Source organism: Calypte anna, chromosome 12 (genome assembly GCF_003957555.1).
Source record: "Calypte anna isolate BGI_N300 chromosome 12, bCalAnn1_v1.p, whole genome shotgun sequence".
In the NCBI taxonomy this organism is placed as follows: Eukaryota; Metazoa; Chordata; class Aves; order Apodiformes; family Trochilidae; genus Calypte; species Calypte anna.
Genome location: NC_044258.1, coordinates 10,042,070 through 10,057,317, shown reverse-complemented (window position 1 = coordinate 10,057,317; position 15,248 = coordinate 10,042,070). Strand labels below are relative to the sequence as shown.

Genomic DNA, 15,248 nt, shown 5'->3' with positions numbered 1-15,248 from the left:
AAGATGTGATTGCCCTGGCTTGGGACTAGATGGGTAGAATGTCTTTTTGACTTCCATGTTTTAGCTTCACAGTGGAATTGAAGGAGGAAGTCTACTCTCATGCTTCTAAAAGTGTGCATAAAGTGAAATAGAGCCTTTCCTTGTCTGCAGAATCACATATCCTTAGCTCTTGCTGTTACTTGTGCTGCTCTCACTTAAGCTCAGGCTGAGAGAAGGTTGGATGCACTCAGCTTCTGCTGATGTTGGGGAGAGAGAGAAAAAGTGTAGGAAATTATTCTGTTACCTAAACTAAAATGGTTCATAGCAATCTCTTACTAGTAGTGATTTCTATTAGGGGGCCTTTGTTGGAAGTTGTCTTGTATTATGTGTAGTTTCTACACAGATACATGTAAACCCCATGTGTGTTTTTCCAGTGAATTCAGTCAGATTGTACTGAGGCCTTTGTGTACCTGCCTTGTTTTGGAATAGTCTCCTATAGTGGTGGAATCTGTAGATGTGTTCAGATGTTTCTCAGGCTGATGTGTTTGTCTCTTGGCCAAAGCTGAGTAAAGACCTCAGTGCCTTCTCTGGAAGGATCTCTGCTGAATGAGTAGTGCCAGCCCTTGCTGTTCTCTGAATTAATAAATCATGGTGCCACTGGAAAATAATACATTGAAGGATGTCAACTCAATAGCTCAGTGCTGAATTTTTCCTTGTGTCACAGAGTCAAGTCTACCCAATTTTTCTCACATTTTGAGTACTCCACTCCAGCTCCTGGGCCTCCTGTGCTTGCCTGTTGTGGGCTGGAAGGCCCTGTGGCTCCCCTTGCACCGCACCTCAAAGTTCTTTAAAGCCTGACCTTTCCTCATGAGTAATAATGCTTTTTTAAAGAATTTTCACTTTAAGGTTTGGTTTTTGGATTTGTTTTTTCCTCAGTAAATAATCTGTGTCCCATGTGCAATATTGAAATAGCTAGATCAGTGTATAATTGTTGGGAGAGAATGCCTCAGTCTGTCTTAATGTGACCTTCATGGAGGCCTTATCAGCTTTGTTCGTGCTACTTCAGCATGGCCAATCAAGCTTATTGACATGCTCTAATCATTATAGACATTTCCTCCCTTTGAAGAACACAGACTTGTTTCTGACATGTAGTTAGAACATATTCAGACAAGTAAGATCCTTGGATGACTTGACAAAGGAGAGAGTGGAGACCTTAATTACCTTTATCCTCTTCAGGATACAATTGCACACTTCAAACTGAGAGATGACATATCAAGCATATTCTGTTTGGATTCTAGTGTGAATTCTTTTGCAAAAGAATTCTAAGTCCTTGGAAATTATCTTCTATCACTTACTAGTTACAGTTAAGTTGAACTCAGGATTACAAATAAATAATTTTACATATAGGAAATGGACTTCATAGATTGATGCCCTTATGTTCATCCTGCTTTTTCTTTGTAGCTCTCAGTTGATGAAAGACCTTAGCGGATGGCTTTCATTTGAACAGAATTTGTGCAACCAGTGGCTTCTTCATTGTTCAAAAATCAAATACAATCCATACAATTCCAGCTTTTACTGTGTTTTAGGAAAGAAGTCTTGTGGGTCACCAGTCCTCACCTCACTACCAGAGATTTCTCAAGCTATCCAGAGTTTGAAGCTGTACAGCTCCCTGTTTGCACTCACAGCTGCTGAAACCTTTGGAAATGGCATGCCTGGGAAATGGTGGTGGGATGCTTGAACTCCATGGGTTCCTGTTCTTTTCAAAGTGCTTCCTAACCAAAGTTGTGGTATCAATTTTGATCCATGATTTGCATTGCTTTACAGAGGGTTTTTTTCATGTGTAATTCATGCACTCCAGTCGTGTGCATGTCTCTCTCCCCCCTCACATCTCCCAGTTCTCTAAGTTTTGAGAGATTTCCTATCCCGTAAAACGTCTTCCTTATTCATCACAATGCCTCCCCTAAGGTACCTACCAAAATCCTGTGTGACTGGTAGCATCTCCCAAGGTGTTACTGTATATGAAAGCAGAGAATAATTTAGTTGTTTATGAATAAAGATTCTTGACAAAAAAAGGGAGGGAGGGGGCTGGGAAGGGGGAAGTTTCATACTCACTGCATGATATAGACAATATTTCCTGAGACAGGAGATACTAACCTCAAAGAATTTAAAATAAGACATTGATTTTATTATTTCTTTTGAAAGGGGAATAGGGGAGAAAAAATGGTAGAATAGTTGGTCTTTTTATCCTTTGTGCAGATGAAATTGATTAAACCTTAAAAACTCGCCTCAGTCCACCCGGTTTATTAATTGAAGAATTTCCTCTTCCCCAGAATGGGAAGTGCACATTAAAACAGAGCTTTGCCCCTGAGTAGCAGTGATACTTGAGAATGCTACGTTTTCTACAATCCTATTTTCTCTTCTGCACTAGAGGAAATCCTAACATGGTAAAAAGCATATATATATATATAAAAATGTTTAAGGAAGTTCTCTTTCATTTCCTTGTAAAGCGTGAAATCAAATTATAGCCCATGGTCCAGAATTATTTTATTTTTACATTTCAAATTTCATTTTCTGCTTCCTTTTGGTGCCTGTGAACAGGAGTTTTACTGTTTGTGCAAAGTCAGCTAAAAAGATTACCACAAACAGGACAGAACACAGTAGCTTAAAGAAGCCAGGAGTTGGAATCATTGCATGTGTTCTGTGCTTGCATGGCAGGCAAAGCTTCCCCTTCATTCATTCAAGGACTTGCCCACTTCTTGCCTTCACTATTTTGCTGTTTGGACCAAATCAACTTTATATTGATGTATTGTGGGGACTGTAATGCAATGCTAAACTTAAGCTTGCCAAAGTACTAGGACTTGTGAATGTTCTAATATTCTTGATCTACATTTGTTACTGAGAAAACAGTTGAGATTCTGCCAATTTATGGCAAATGCTTTTTTATTCCCCTTTCCAGTAAGGGTGAAATTGCTAGTTAGTTTAGTGCTTGGACTTTATAACTAAGTGGTTCTGAAGGTGGGCACAGTGCACATATAGTAAAACAGTAATAAACTTTTGGAGCTGATAAAGTAATGTGAGATGCTGAAATGTTTTGGGTTTGTTGTGTGGTTTGTGTGTTTTTGTTTTTTTCTTCCCCTAGACCTAATAATGTCCTCTATAACTTACTGTAAATGTTGTGCTTTGCTTTAGGGCTCCATTCACACGCAGCTCAGTCTGGGAGTTTGGGTTTGTTTACAAGCATGCAACAGGTTGCACAAACAAAAGGTGTTTTGAGTTCATGTACATGCAAAACTGCAACAGCTTATGTGATTGAGGCTGAAGGAGATTTATTTACTATCTAATGTTCTGTTCCAAAATAAGCATGGCAGTTACAGTGCTTTACCGGTGTCAAAAATGAAGCATTTATGTTGGGTACTGGCACAGTGTTTCCCTGTGAACACTGGTATAACACATCTGTGTTTCACTAGTTGAACCCTTTTTCATAAGGATGTGAGGCAGTAGCATGTAAATGTTGCAGAATTTGTTTAGTTTCAGTGAGCAAAATTAAGTGTATTTTACTTTTAAATAAGAACTTAGGTTTTAGGTACTTAAGTAAGCTGTGTGGCTCTCAAAGGTGGATGTTTTGCTCTTCCTTTGGAGAAATGGAGCGAGTGGGCAGTTTAGGGGAAGTAATTGCTGCCTTCTGTGATTCTGAAACTTGTCACAATCTCTGACATTTCTGATAGTCCCATGAGTAAAGTGTGATAAATTACTTCTCTAACAACTGTTCTTAAGCAGATACTCTCCAAAATTAAGAAGCAAGAGTGGGTTAGATGTGATGGTTCAAGGCAGTGGTTAGACCTTTTCTTTCTCTTCTCTGAAGGTCATTTCTTAACATCTATGAGTGCTGTTGTTCCCTGTCACTTCAGTGGTAAAAATGAGTGCTGCTGCTTCCAGGTTTAGCTGATGCTCCTGTGATGATGTGATGCTGGTCGTGTATTTTTCCTCTATCTGGCTGTCATCCAGATTTTCTCTGTGCACGTTATCTTCTTTGTTTGTTTTTCTTCACTCAGACTATCAACTTCACTTTGTTTTCGCTTCAGTTTAGCTGCTTATCTTGCAATATAATTCCCATCTTTCCCCACCCCCTTGTGTTTTCTGATGACAACTAGTTTGTTTCATTTGCTTTTTGCAGGGCTCCATCTGAGCTGTATGTCATCACATGGGGAATACTCTGATAGCTGATCTTTCATTTTTGAGCAAAGTGAGAAATCACATCACGAGGACCCTTTCTTTATCTTCCTGAACACCTCTTTCTTAAATGAAACAGCAAATAAAAGGTTAAGCCCCTGTTTTGATTCTGTAAGGGAAATAATTTGAATACCTTAGTTTAGCTTTGTCATTGATTCTCCATGACCTGCTTCAATGCAGATATTCCTTGCAGTTCCTTATTTGCAGAAGATTGTGTTCTTTGCTCGTGTCTCTGCTTCATTCAGGATAATTTCAAGTTGTTTGCCTGTTTCGAGGGCTTGAGGAACACTGATCTCTTCTATATCATTACTCTTAACTGAATAGGACCATATCCTGTCTTCCTTTTTGAGCAAACCCTGTTTGTTTCAATTCTCGTGTTCCATTTTGCACAAGAGCCCATGGCAGACTTTCAGTGGTTAGTGCAGGTTTATTGAGTGATATTGTCACTTTCTTTTGTTACTGTTTTTTGGAGTCTTTTCTTGGTATTGCTGTCATGTTTCTATGCCTCAATTAAAAGGTCTTTCCAGGTGACAATACTGACACCAGAACACTCTCATAATCCATCCTCTCTTCAGCTTCCTTACTCGAATCTTGCTCTGCTGTAGGAAATTATTCAGGTACATTGTTCCTTTTGTTGGCTGAAATCCAATGTGGGTGAGAGTTGATTTGATTACTGGTGTGACAGATTATTTAAATAGTGAATGTGAAGTTAAACATGTTGTAAATAGCAGTAGTATCAGGATACAGTGTGCTGTACATGGTATCAGGAAACAGTGTGCTGAATGAGATGTCCCACGTTTTAAGGGGTGGTGGGGGTGGGATGCTGTGTTTACTGTTTTGTTACCTGGTCACAAGTGACCCACACAATTTCCTGATTAGAGATGCTACATTTGTATCCCTGTGCACTTCATTTTGACTTCCCTGGATTGTTTAAGTTTAATATTAAACATTTATGCATGGCTGAAAGACAACTGAAGTCTAAAACAAAATGTAAAATTGTCTAGGAAAAGACTGAGGGATTGGGAAGAGGGAGAATTGTCCAGGCTGGCTCATTAAACAGCTCAGAAAGGAAGCTGGGGGGCTAAATCTCAGCATTTTTTTTTTTTTTTGCCCTATTACCTAAGGGCCCTCTAAACTTGAGCATTCATGTCTTGTCTACTCATGCGTATCATGTACCAAAGCATCCTTGTTTCCTGGTGAAAATGCTGTTAAAGTCTGCCTGTCAGTGATGTCCTGATGTTTCCTTGGCCCTACCACTCTGCTGAAGGGCATCACCTTCCCACTGTGCTTGGGTCCCTGCCCTGCTTTCTGTTCCCTCTTGCAAACATCTCTTTCAAGCTGTAGCCTCTTTGCACATTGAGGCTTGGGAGGAGGCACAGTAGTTTTACTGAGGCACATGTTTTTCTGAACTTGGGTATGCTGCCATTTCTTTCAGTATAAAATGTTTTTGTCTTGGGTGTTGTGGTATGTTTTCTTGTGTTTATGGAGTTTTTCCATGGACTGTACACTTATCTTCCCTTTGTTCATCTTCTCTTTGCTAGGAAATGCTCAGAGTTAAAAATTCTTGACCTTTTAGCAACTGGACTGATGACTTTTATGGCTCTTTTAAAGTGTTGCTAAATAGACTCATAAATACAAATACTTGTTTTATAACAAATGTATTCAAAGCAGTAGATGTAGTGTTTCAAGATAAAGTGACCCTTGTACTGAAACTATATATAACAATGTAGATTTTGTCCCCTCCTGGAGGGAAGAGATACCATATGTTAATGCATGTCATCAGCCACCCTTTTTGAAGCAAGATTTGGATCTGGTTACTTCAGTAGTCATAACAGAGTTAGCAAAAATTAAAGCTGTGGCATTGTAATTTTACCAGATGAACTTTTAATAGTAGTTATAATCAGTTTGATTTGGTTCTAATTATTAATTCCTGATAATTAAGTACTACTGTGTTGTAGTAATTACTGGGCAGTAGAGTTCAATGCAAAATAAGTGTTGTATTAAGGTAAAAAAACCAACAGCATATACTTGCCAAAATATAATCTGGTTGAAGTCTGTGCCTTTTTTACAGTCTTGATGATGCTGATGTTATAATGTAAGCATGTTCTAAATGAATACAATTCTTGAAACAATGGAAATAAAAAAATGCTTTTGAAGACATGAAGTCTGTCTTTAATTTGTCACAATTTGTCAATTGATATCTGAAATGATTGGTGAAAATTCTGCAGGAGCTTTGGAAATGTCATAATTATCCAACTAGTGCTCTGAAGGGTTTAGCATGCATCATTACAAGATGAAAGCTTTGGTGGGTTGAAAATAGTCATTTGTAACCATCATTTTTTTCTTGCTGTGGCTCCCACCCGCTCATTCACCCATGCACTTCAACCTCAGAACGATTTCCTATCTGGAGTTCATGGGAATTCCAAACAAGGAAAGCTGTTGTCATAGCCACTGTAAAAGCCTATTTAAAAAAAAAAAAAAAAAAAAAAAAGAAAGGTGGGAGGGGGAAGGTTCGAGAGAGGGAAAGAACAATGAACAGTTGTATTGATTTCTTCTTCTGATCAAAAGTTTTAGGCAAATATTATAAGTACTTGAATTCAGAATGCTGCAGTTTTGCAGGATTTCTAGCTTCTATTGTAATTCAAACTGGTTTTGACATGTTTCTCTCGTAGCTTAGCTTTATTCTTGTTTTTATGAAACTTACTTTTTAATATTAAAATCTTCACTTTTTTTGTTGTTCAGAGTATTCTAGTTACCTGGAGCAGAACAGGAAAATTTTGTATTAGTGGAACATGTTCATCAAAAGCTTCCTTGAAAACTACTTAAGGATTAAGGGTTCATGGCAGCGGTACTTGGAAAAATAAAAAATAAAAGTAATCTATAATAAAAGTAATAAAAAATAAAAGTCTAGCCTGAAAACCTTTCCTTGAAGAAATCTAAGAACTGTATCTGTTTGTGGCTGTGTACACTTCTCAAGTTCTTTAGATGGGAACTGGGAGTGAGTCACAGTGTACTGCAGGGTTTAAATTCCCTCTCCCCACATTAAGGGATTGTAGGAATTTTAGACTTGGGGTAAACCTGTCTCTAGTGGTTGTCATCCTGTTTTCACTCTTTTCAAATATGGACTGAAAGAAGAAATGTCAGGAAGCAGATAGGGACTGAAGGTTGCAGATTGTAGTTAAGTGGGATGTAGTTGACTCTTACTGGGGTTCTGTGTGTTCAACAGACTGCAACAATGATGTATGTGTGTCTTTGGCTGTACCATATTCTTGTTCAGCTTCTTAAATTCTTTTTAAATTGAGGCAAATTTCATGCTTCTGGTGCTGCAAGGGCTAATCTTAATTTGTTTTAAAATGCAGTAATAATATTCTTAAACTTGTACTGTTAATATGAAGGAACATGTAAACTATCATCTGCTTCTCTATTTCTTATGACATTGTAGCTCAAACTGGAGCTTAAGCTCCAGAGGTGGTCTTGTCAAAAGCAGCTGTGCATTTGATGCTTACTTGGACTTAGTTTTGTTCATGTACCTAGTCATTCCTTCATATACTGACAGTTTTTATGCAAACTATTTGAGAAAATGATCCTTAATTTTTTTATGCTGCTGTGGTACTGACTGTGAATTCCCCTACAGGTGCCCAGATTATCGATTTGATGATGCTTGTAATAGATGTGACAAAAGGAATGCAGACACAGTCAGCAGAGTGCTTGGTAATTGGGCAAATTGCCTGCCAGAAGATGGTGGTAGTTCTGAACAAAATAGATCTCCTTCCAGAGGGGAAGAGACAAAGTGCCATTGAGAAGATGACTAAGAAAATGCAGAAGACCTTGGAAAATACTAAGTAAGTTAACAGTAATATTTATAGCTAACTTGTGCCAAAATGTTTAACAAAAATACTTCACCCACATTTCCCTTCTGACATGCTTCTAAACATACTGAGACATTGAACAAAGGTAAGAATGGAAAGATTACTAGAAATTCAAAAGCAGTCCTGAATTTTCATCTGTAAGGATTGCACGTAGAGGAATAGTTTCCTGTAATTAAGCTTTTGGTTATAATTAAGCAGATCAGATTAAAAAGTGCCAGAATATCCAAGTGAAGCAACTGGTGTGTAGGGAAGGAAGGGGGTAGGAGATGGGAAAGAAAGTGAATTTCTCTTATGAACTTTGAATCCTACAATTATCAATTCTGTCTGGCAGCTGTTGATTTAAGGGAAATAGTTTTCTCTGTAGGCTGCTGCCCCTTGCTTTAGGGGAGATAAAGGAGACACCTGTAACATATCAAAGCATTTTGGATCAGTAGCTTTTTTTTTTTATAGTTGTGAGTTTTTTTATAGTTGTGAGCTTGTTGATCAAATTCACAGGTAGTCCCAATGAGAATAGCATTAAGAAAGTTAAAGATAATTATCTAATGGCTTTACTATGATTTTGTTTGTTTGAAAGGTTGACATATAGAATATGAATTAAGCGATGTCACAAATAACTTTTTTTAATGACTCATCTATGCCCAGAAGTTAATGATTTTTAAGAGTTTATATGTGGCTCGGTTTTATATTGTCCTTCTTGTAAAATTTGTTTATTCTCTTTGAATGATGGTAATTGCTGCTGCAGTGGGTACTTCATTCTTGGTTTAGTCCAAGATTGTATTGCAAATGACTGTAAAAAAAAGACCTTTCTAGTTGCATTTTCCTAAAAAAGAGAATTTTGTAAGGAAACTGTTCAGAAATACTTAATGTACATTGTTTTAATTATATCCTGGAGTACAGTCAAGAAGTCATTTCTTGAAACAGTTGATGTGCTGACTGTGAGGTCCTTACCTCTAGGGCTCTTTAAAAAAAAAAAAGGATGTGTATCAGCTGATCACAGCAGCTGTGATTTGACCTGGAGAGAAATGGTTCTGTCAAAATGTTTTAATTACTTATTTGAACTCTGAATCCTGGAAGTGCTCTCTTATTGTATGTTTCTGTGTATTGTTCTCATAAAAAAAAACAAAACAGTTTTTGCATGTGCAGTCTGTGCTTTACAGTGCTTTGAAAGCACTGCTGACCTGGGCTTGATTGTAAAATGCTTCTCCTGGAATATCTTCAGCATGTGTTGTTTCCTGACGGCCTCTTTCCCCTTGACTTTAAATTTCCATATGCATGTTTTTAACTGCTTTTATATTTCTAAACTACTTTTATTAGTAGGGGATACGCTAAGACCATTGGACAAGTATTTCTCACTCATAACACTTGATAATGAGTTTTTTTCCAGGAATAGTTACTTGTTATTTCTCTGCACACAGAGGCAGGCCTGCACAATTCCATAGCAATAGGCAAATCTCAAGTCTGTTGCAGCTCTAGGAGTTGCCATTGATGCTGGGGAGGTTGTGGTGTTGTTAGGAGATTCCATGGAAGATGAAAATAATAGGAGGAGAGAAGTAACTGGGACATTTTTTAATAGCTTGACACTTGTAAATTTAAGCTAGTTTAAGCTGTCTTGTTCCATGGATTGATACCAGAAGTAAAAGCAAACTGCTGCTGTGAATGGAATGTTTATTTTGTCAATTTTTTACACATTTATCTTTGCTTTTATCTTTTTCAGTCAGAGTCTAAACTCTACTGACTGCATAAATCAGTGTGATGGAGTAAGAGTTTTAGTGGAGCTGAATCATGTTTGGAAGTGCTACTAAAGACAGCATATGGTTACTTGGGTTTGTTCTGGCATATGGGAAAATTAGTGAAGCAACTGGTTCAGTGTAACTTTGTTTATTGAAATGCAGTGCCCTAAAGTATTTGTATGAAAACAGTTTTCCAAAAGTTTTATGGTTAATCACAGACACTTTTAGTGCACATTTTTATTGCCTTTTGGCCCTGTATGCTACAGATTTATGGCATATAAACAAAGCAAATACCATATATGCTTGATTATTGTTTGGTCACTAAATGATCTCTCTCTGTAGAACTGAGATTTTATCTCAAAAAGGGAGTGAACTGGAAGAGAATATCAAGGCACTGTCTAAGAAAAAAAAAAAAAAAAAAAGCACCTCTATAGGGGTGAATGTTAAAGGAATGACCATAGTAATTTCTTCTGGTCTTAATCTGTTGCATAAGAATCAAGTATCTGTGAGACTACATCACTTCTTTGTGTTATTGCTGACTGTTATTCTAGTGCTTTAATATAGATAGTACATGGGAAACCTTGAGTTCTGCAAAAATGCAATAATTTATTTGCCTTATAGTCCAACGTCCCTTTCCAAGAAGTAGGCAAACCAAGCCATCAGAAGATTCAAACACTAAATGCCATTTTAGAGAGCTGAAGTTTAGTCTGTTGACTGAATTTGTAAGAACATCTGCTGAAAATTAAGGGCTTGAGGAGTAAAATTAATTATAAGAGAAGCTAAACTGAGCTCACTGGTGGAAGTGCTGATCTCTTTTGAACCTTTGCATGTTTGAGATTTGGGAGTTTCATAAACTCTGATTTCAGTAGATTTAGATCTTGTCTGCAGATTTTGCAGCCTGCCTGCAGACTCGGGTAGATATCATGTGCCATCTTACATTTAACTCTGGTCATGAAAGTTCTGACTCTGCAGCTGGGTTATAACTTTCATTACAAAAGTTGAAAACACTCGATTGTCACTTGTTTGCTATGTGAGAACAGATAAATAAGAACTTGAGGGAGTTTCCTTACCTTTGCCATCAGATGAGCCTGGACCTACTTTCCATTGACATATGGAGGAGATCTGTGGTCTAATGGTGGGAGTCTTTCTCTCTTTCAGGTTCTGTGGGTGCCCTATTGTTGCTGTTGCAGCAAAGCCTGGTGGACCGGAAGCCCCAGAGTCTGAGAATCCACTGGGTGTTTCTGAATTAATTGAGGTACCTGCTGAAGAACATAATAACATAAAATGTGCTCCGACTTTTATTTACGCCTTTTGAAGTGCACTCTATTAGTATCTAGAACTGAGTAACTCCTGTATTAATGTCAGTTTTAAGGAACCTAATTCCTTCCAGTGAATTAGAGAGGTTGAGGTTGCATGCCCCAAAAGTTGGATTTCCTTTTTCAATACCTTTGAATAGCTGTGTCATAAGAAGAGCTATCACATGTATGGTTAAATTAGTTTAAAGTTTTAAAGAATTATGAAGCATAAGGAATAAAAAGAGCTTTAAAATACTGACAAATCCCTGGTAGATGTTGCTTCAAAATTGTACTGCAATTAAGAAACCAGTGAAGTTGAGAAGTTAGGCACTCAAAAGTTACTTTTTGGGAACAGCCTTCTTCCTTCCTGTGCATATTGTCATTCAGTGTTTAAGTGCATGGTTCTTTATTCTAAGCAACCCTTACTTCATTCCTTGCAACAGATGAACAGGGCTCAGCTACTGAGCAGGTAGTCTGTATTTTGGTTTAAGTCTTTTTTGCTGTGTGGCTTCATGACTCTATTCAACAATTCTCTGCATTCAGAATAATTAATTTCCACCTGGACTTCTCTTTGGCACATTTCACCGTGGTCTTGAGCACTTGGCAAACAGTTAATTTACTTCCAAAAGACTTATAGGTTGTGTAGAGGTGACTTGAATCCATATTTAGTTTGGGAAGTTGAGGCACAAGGGAGTTAGATCCACTGAGTTTGCTGATTTTGATTGCTTAATATGAGGAAACTAGGAATTACTTTGGGACATTTTTGTGTTCAGATCATAGTACCTGCCAACTTGTTTGCAATTGTGAGTGCTTAGCATTTCTGTTAAGCTTTGAGGTTTCTGCTTGGACAGATGTATAAAGTCAGTGGTTATGTGTGGAAAGTTTTATTTTTTGGAGAGTTATCAGTATAGAGGAGCTCTGGCATAAGCAAGTATAGAATCCATTCTTGGAAGGAGCAGCACCACCTCACTTCATGATGAAACCTTCCTTCTCTGAGATACTCTGCCTTACTGCATGCCTTGTACATCTGCAAAATATAAAAAGCATGGCCTGGATTTACCCTGTGCCCTGATGATGTAGGGCCTGAAAAAAGCTATATGATTGTGTAACTAACATATCAGACCCATATAAACAAGAATGGACTTTAAGGCAACTGATGCTTCCCTAGTATCCTTAGGTCCAGCGATGTGTGGGGTTTTTTGTTGGGTTTTTTTTGGAGGAGGAGAGAAATGCTCAGGTTTTCAGAAAAACTGAGTTGTACAATAAGTTATATGGTGTGAAACTTATACTGTGGAGGGCAGGACACTTAAAAATAGCTATTTGAGAACAGTTTGTAGTAGATTTGTCACCCCTTCTGTAAATAAATTTTAAGCAAATGTAACATCTTTGCCTGGAAAGGTGGCACTGTTTGCAAGCAGCAGAAAGTAGTCCTAAAATAAAGGCATCATTCTTTGCAGACTCTTAAGGTCTAGTTTGGATGCTACCAGGTTTAAAATAATTGCAAATTGATGAAGATAGAGGACAGTGTCAGCTATTAAAGATCTAGGGATGTCTGGTCCAGGGCAGTCTGGCTTGTACAGGGGCAGGATGTTCCCCAAAGCTGCTGAACACTGAATGTTGTGCCACCTCCCAGGCCCATGTGGCCTGAGATGGGCATGGAGGGGTGGTGTGGTACAGACTTAGCAAAAATCATGTTGTTCACATCTGGAGAGCTGGAGATGGGCGAGTCCTTAATCCTGTCTTCATATGGTTCTGAGTGGATTTACTGGGATGTTCCCCAAGGTTAAAACCTTTGAAGGAAATACCCATGTTGCAGCTGTTACTGTCAACTCTGAGACAACTTAGAAGAGCTGGCAACTGCTGTGTGAACCCTGACACTGAGCTTCAAGGTATTATCCTTTCTGTCCTAGGGAAGAGACTCTTCATTGTTCTGCCATTGTGACTTGGACTTAACCTGCAGTTTCTGACTTTAAGAGCTGACATTGAAGGCAGTGCCAAGTTTATATGCTGATGTTTTAAGAGAGGCAGAGATCAATAATTATTTGAGATGGGTAAACCAATTCCTCTGAAGCACTGTTGGGCACATGACTGTGTTTCCATAGATAAGGTCTTCTGTTTGTGATATATTTAAGAAAACACAGTTATTTGTCAGCAAAACAGAAATCCTAAACTTGGAGAATTCCCTTAGAAAATGGTACTGATGTAGCCATTTTTCTTTGTGTTTTGATCCTTCAAGAAGTGTTAACAGAATTCTGAAATGGAAATTGGCTTTGAAAACTTAACTGGGTATAATAGTTTTTCTGTGAGAGGCAGAGGCAAGGGTGGGCTTTATGGGGCACTAATATGTGTAAAAGTTAATTTTCACAAAATCCAAACCAAAATCAAAGTAGCACAATGCACTGTAAAATTGTATTTTTGATGGGGAAGAGGGAGGGGGAAAGGTGTGTGTGTATGGGGGGGTACTGTTTTTAATTTGCTTTGCTGTAGTCTTAATATTGAATTTGGCAGCAACTTTATTTCCAGCACAGTTTTGCTACCCATGCTAAATGTGCAGCATCAAATCTTTCTCAAGCATAAAATCAAACTGTTCCTGCTCGTCTCTGGCACACGCTGTTAATTTGACATTGGTGTGTTCTAAGCTCATTGGGAGATGCCTGAAATTGGTAAAAACTGCAAGTTAGTTCAATCAATCACATGCTTGCCTTCCTTTTGCTGTATGGCTGTCATGACTTCACCCAGGCATGGTGCTGCTTTTATCTTTTTTTTTTTTTTTCTTTTCTTTTTTATACAGGTTCTGAAGTCTCAGGCTTACTTGCCATCAAGAGACCCCTCGGGACACTTCCTTATGGCAGTCGACCACTGTTTCTCTATCAAGGGTCAAGGCACAGTGATGACAGGGACTATCCTTTCAGGCTCTGTTAGCCTTGGTGACAATGTGGAGATTCCTGCCCTGAAGGTGAGTCTCTCATTTTAACTCCCCCTCAAATTTTCCTGATAGAAATAGGCTCACAACAAAGACGACAGTGTTCTCTTCCAGTCTAAAACTATTCCACTATTTTGTTTGTCCTTTTGTATTCTACTATAAGCCAGTTCACAGTACTTCTCTGAATTTGAAAGTCTAACCTGCTGTCATGCCAGGTGGGTGTGTTTCTGAGATATGATGTGCCCAAGGACTGAACATGGTTTGGGTGTTGCGCTGAGGAGGCTTCCAAAAGAATCTGAGTATATAGGCTCCCCTAAATGTCTGGAAGGGAAGAAAATGACATGAAAAGGGCACTGAAATGCTTCATGCACGTTCTCTTTGTTTGCTGGGGCTTGAATTGATGTCAGCATTTTCTGGGACAACTGCTGGGATGCAGTAGGTGGCTTTCTGCCATTGAGCTTTTTGAAGAGCCTGCAGAAAGTCAGAAGGCCTTTCAGTGGCCTTTGAACTGCTTAACTATTGTTACTGTTTTATTTCCTTACAATATATTAATCCTTTAAAGGAAAACAAGATGACTTTATGCTTGGAACAGTTGAAACCTATTTCACAGATGCTGATTTGAACTGTTCTCAGTTTCCCTTTTTATTAATTGCCCAAAATGAGTCAAGAATTTTTGAGCATTCTACAGCTGGCAGTTAAAGTGGACCCAGGTGGTTACATTCTGTGGGTCAGTGGTTTTTGGCTGAACAGACCTGGATGGGACCATTTTGGTGCTGTCAGTATTATCCTCAAGTTGTGTTACTCTAAGGGCTTTACTTTTGGGTAAGCATGCTGCTTTCTCATTTTGGCTTCTTGTACTTTTTTGGGAAGTGAAGGACTAAGTGAGGCATTGTCATTTAACCTGAAATATTTTGCTTATAACTGATATAATTTATTTCTGGTCAGCCTCTTCTGTGATACTTGTGGCCATCTAAATTAAATCATATTGTCTTTAGTTAAAAAAGTTATTTTGTTATGTACCACATGAGGTCTGCTTTCCCAAAGGTGTTCCTCACTGCCCATACTCTGATTTGCAGCATATAGCCAGTTCTGGGAACCACACTTGTAATTCCAGCAGGGAATATGCTTTGCTAAGGTTGTAGCTCTGGTTTTAGTCTCTCCTGCTTTCACCTCGCCAGCATTCTTTCCCGTTTCTGTTGTGCTCTGCTTGCTGCCCTGGGTC

General features: G+C 38.4%; 1 protein-coding gene across 2 annotated transcripts in view; it reads left to right on the top strand.

The window, feature by feature from the left end:
* Positions 1-15,248, top strand: part of EEFSEC (eukaryotic elongation factor, selenocysteine-tRNA specific) — a 120,157-nt gene that overhangs the window by 22,968 nt on the left and 81,941 nt on the right. For both annotated transcript variants that reach the window (XM_030458668.1, XM_030458669.1), the window contains exons 2-4: positions 7,844-8,051; positions 10,967-11,063; positions 13,895-14,059. In XM_030458668.1, the coding sequence (XP_030314528.1) occupies positions 7,844-8,051; positions 10,967-11,063; positions 13,895-14,059 (470 nt within the window). The remainder of the gene's footprint in view (positions 1-7,843; positions 8,052-10,966; positions 11,064-13,894; positions 14,060-15,248) is intronic.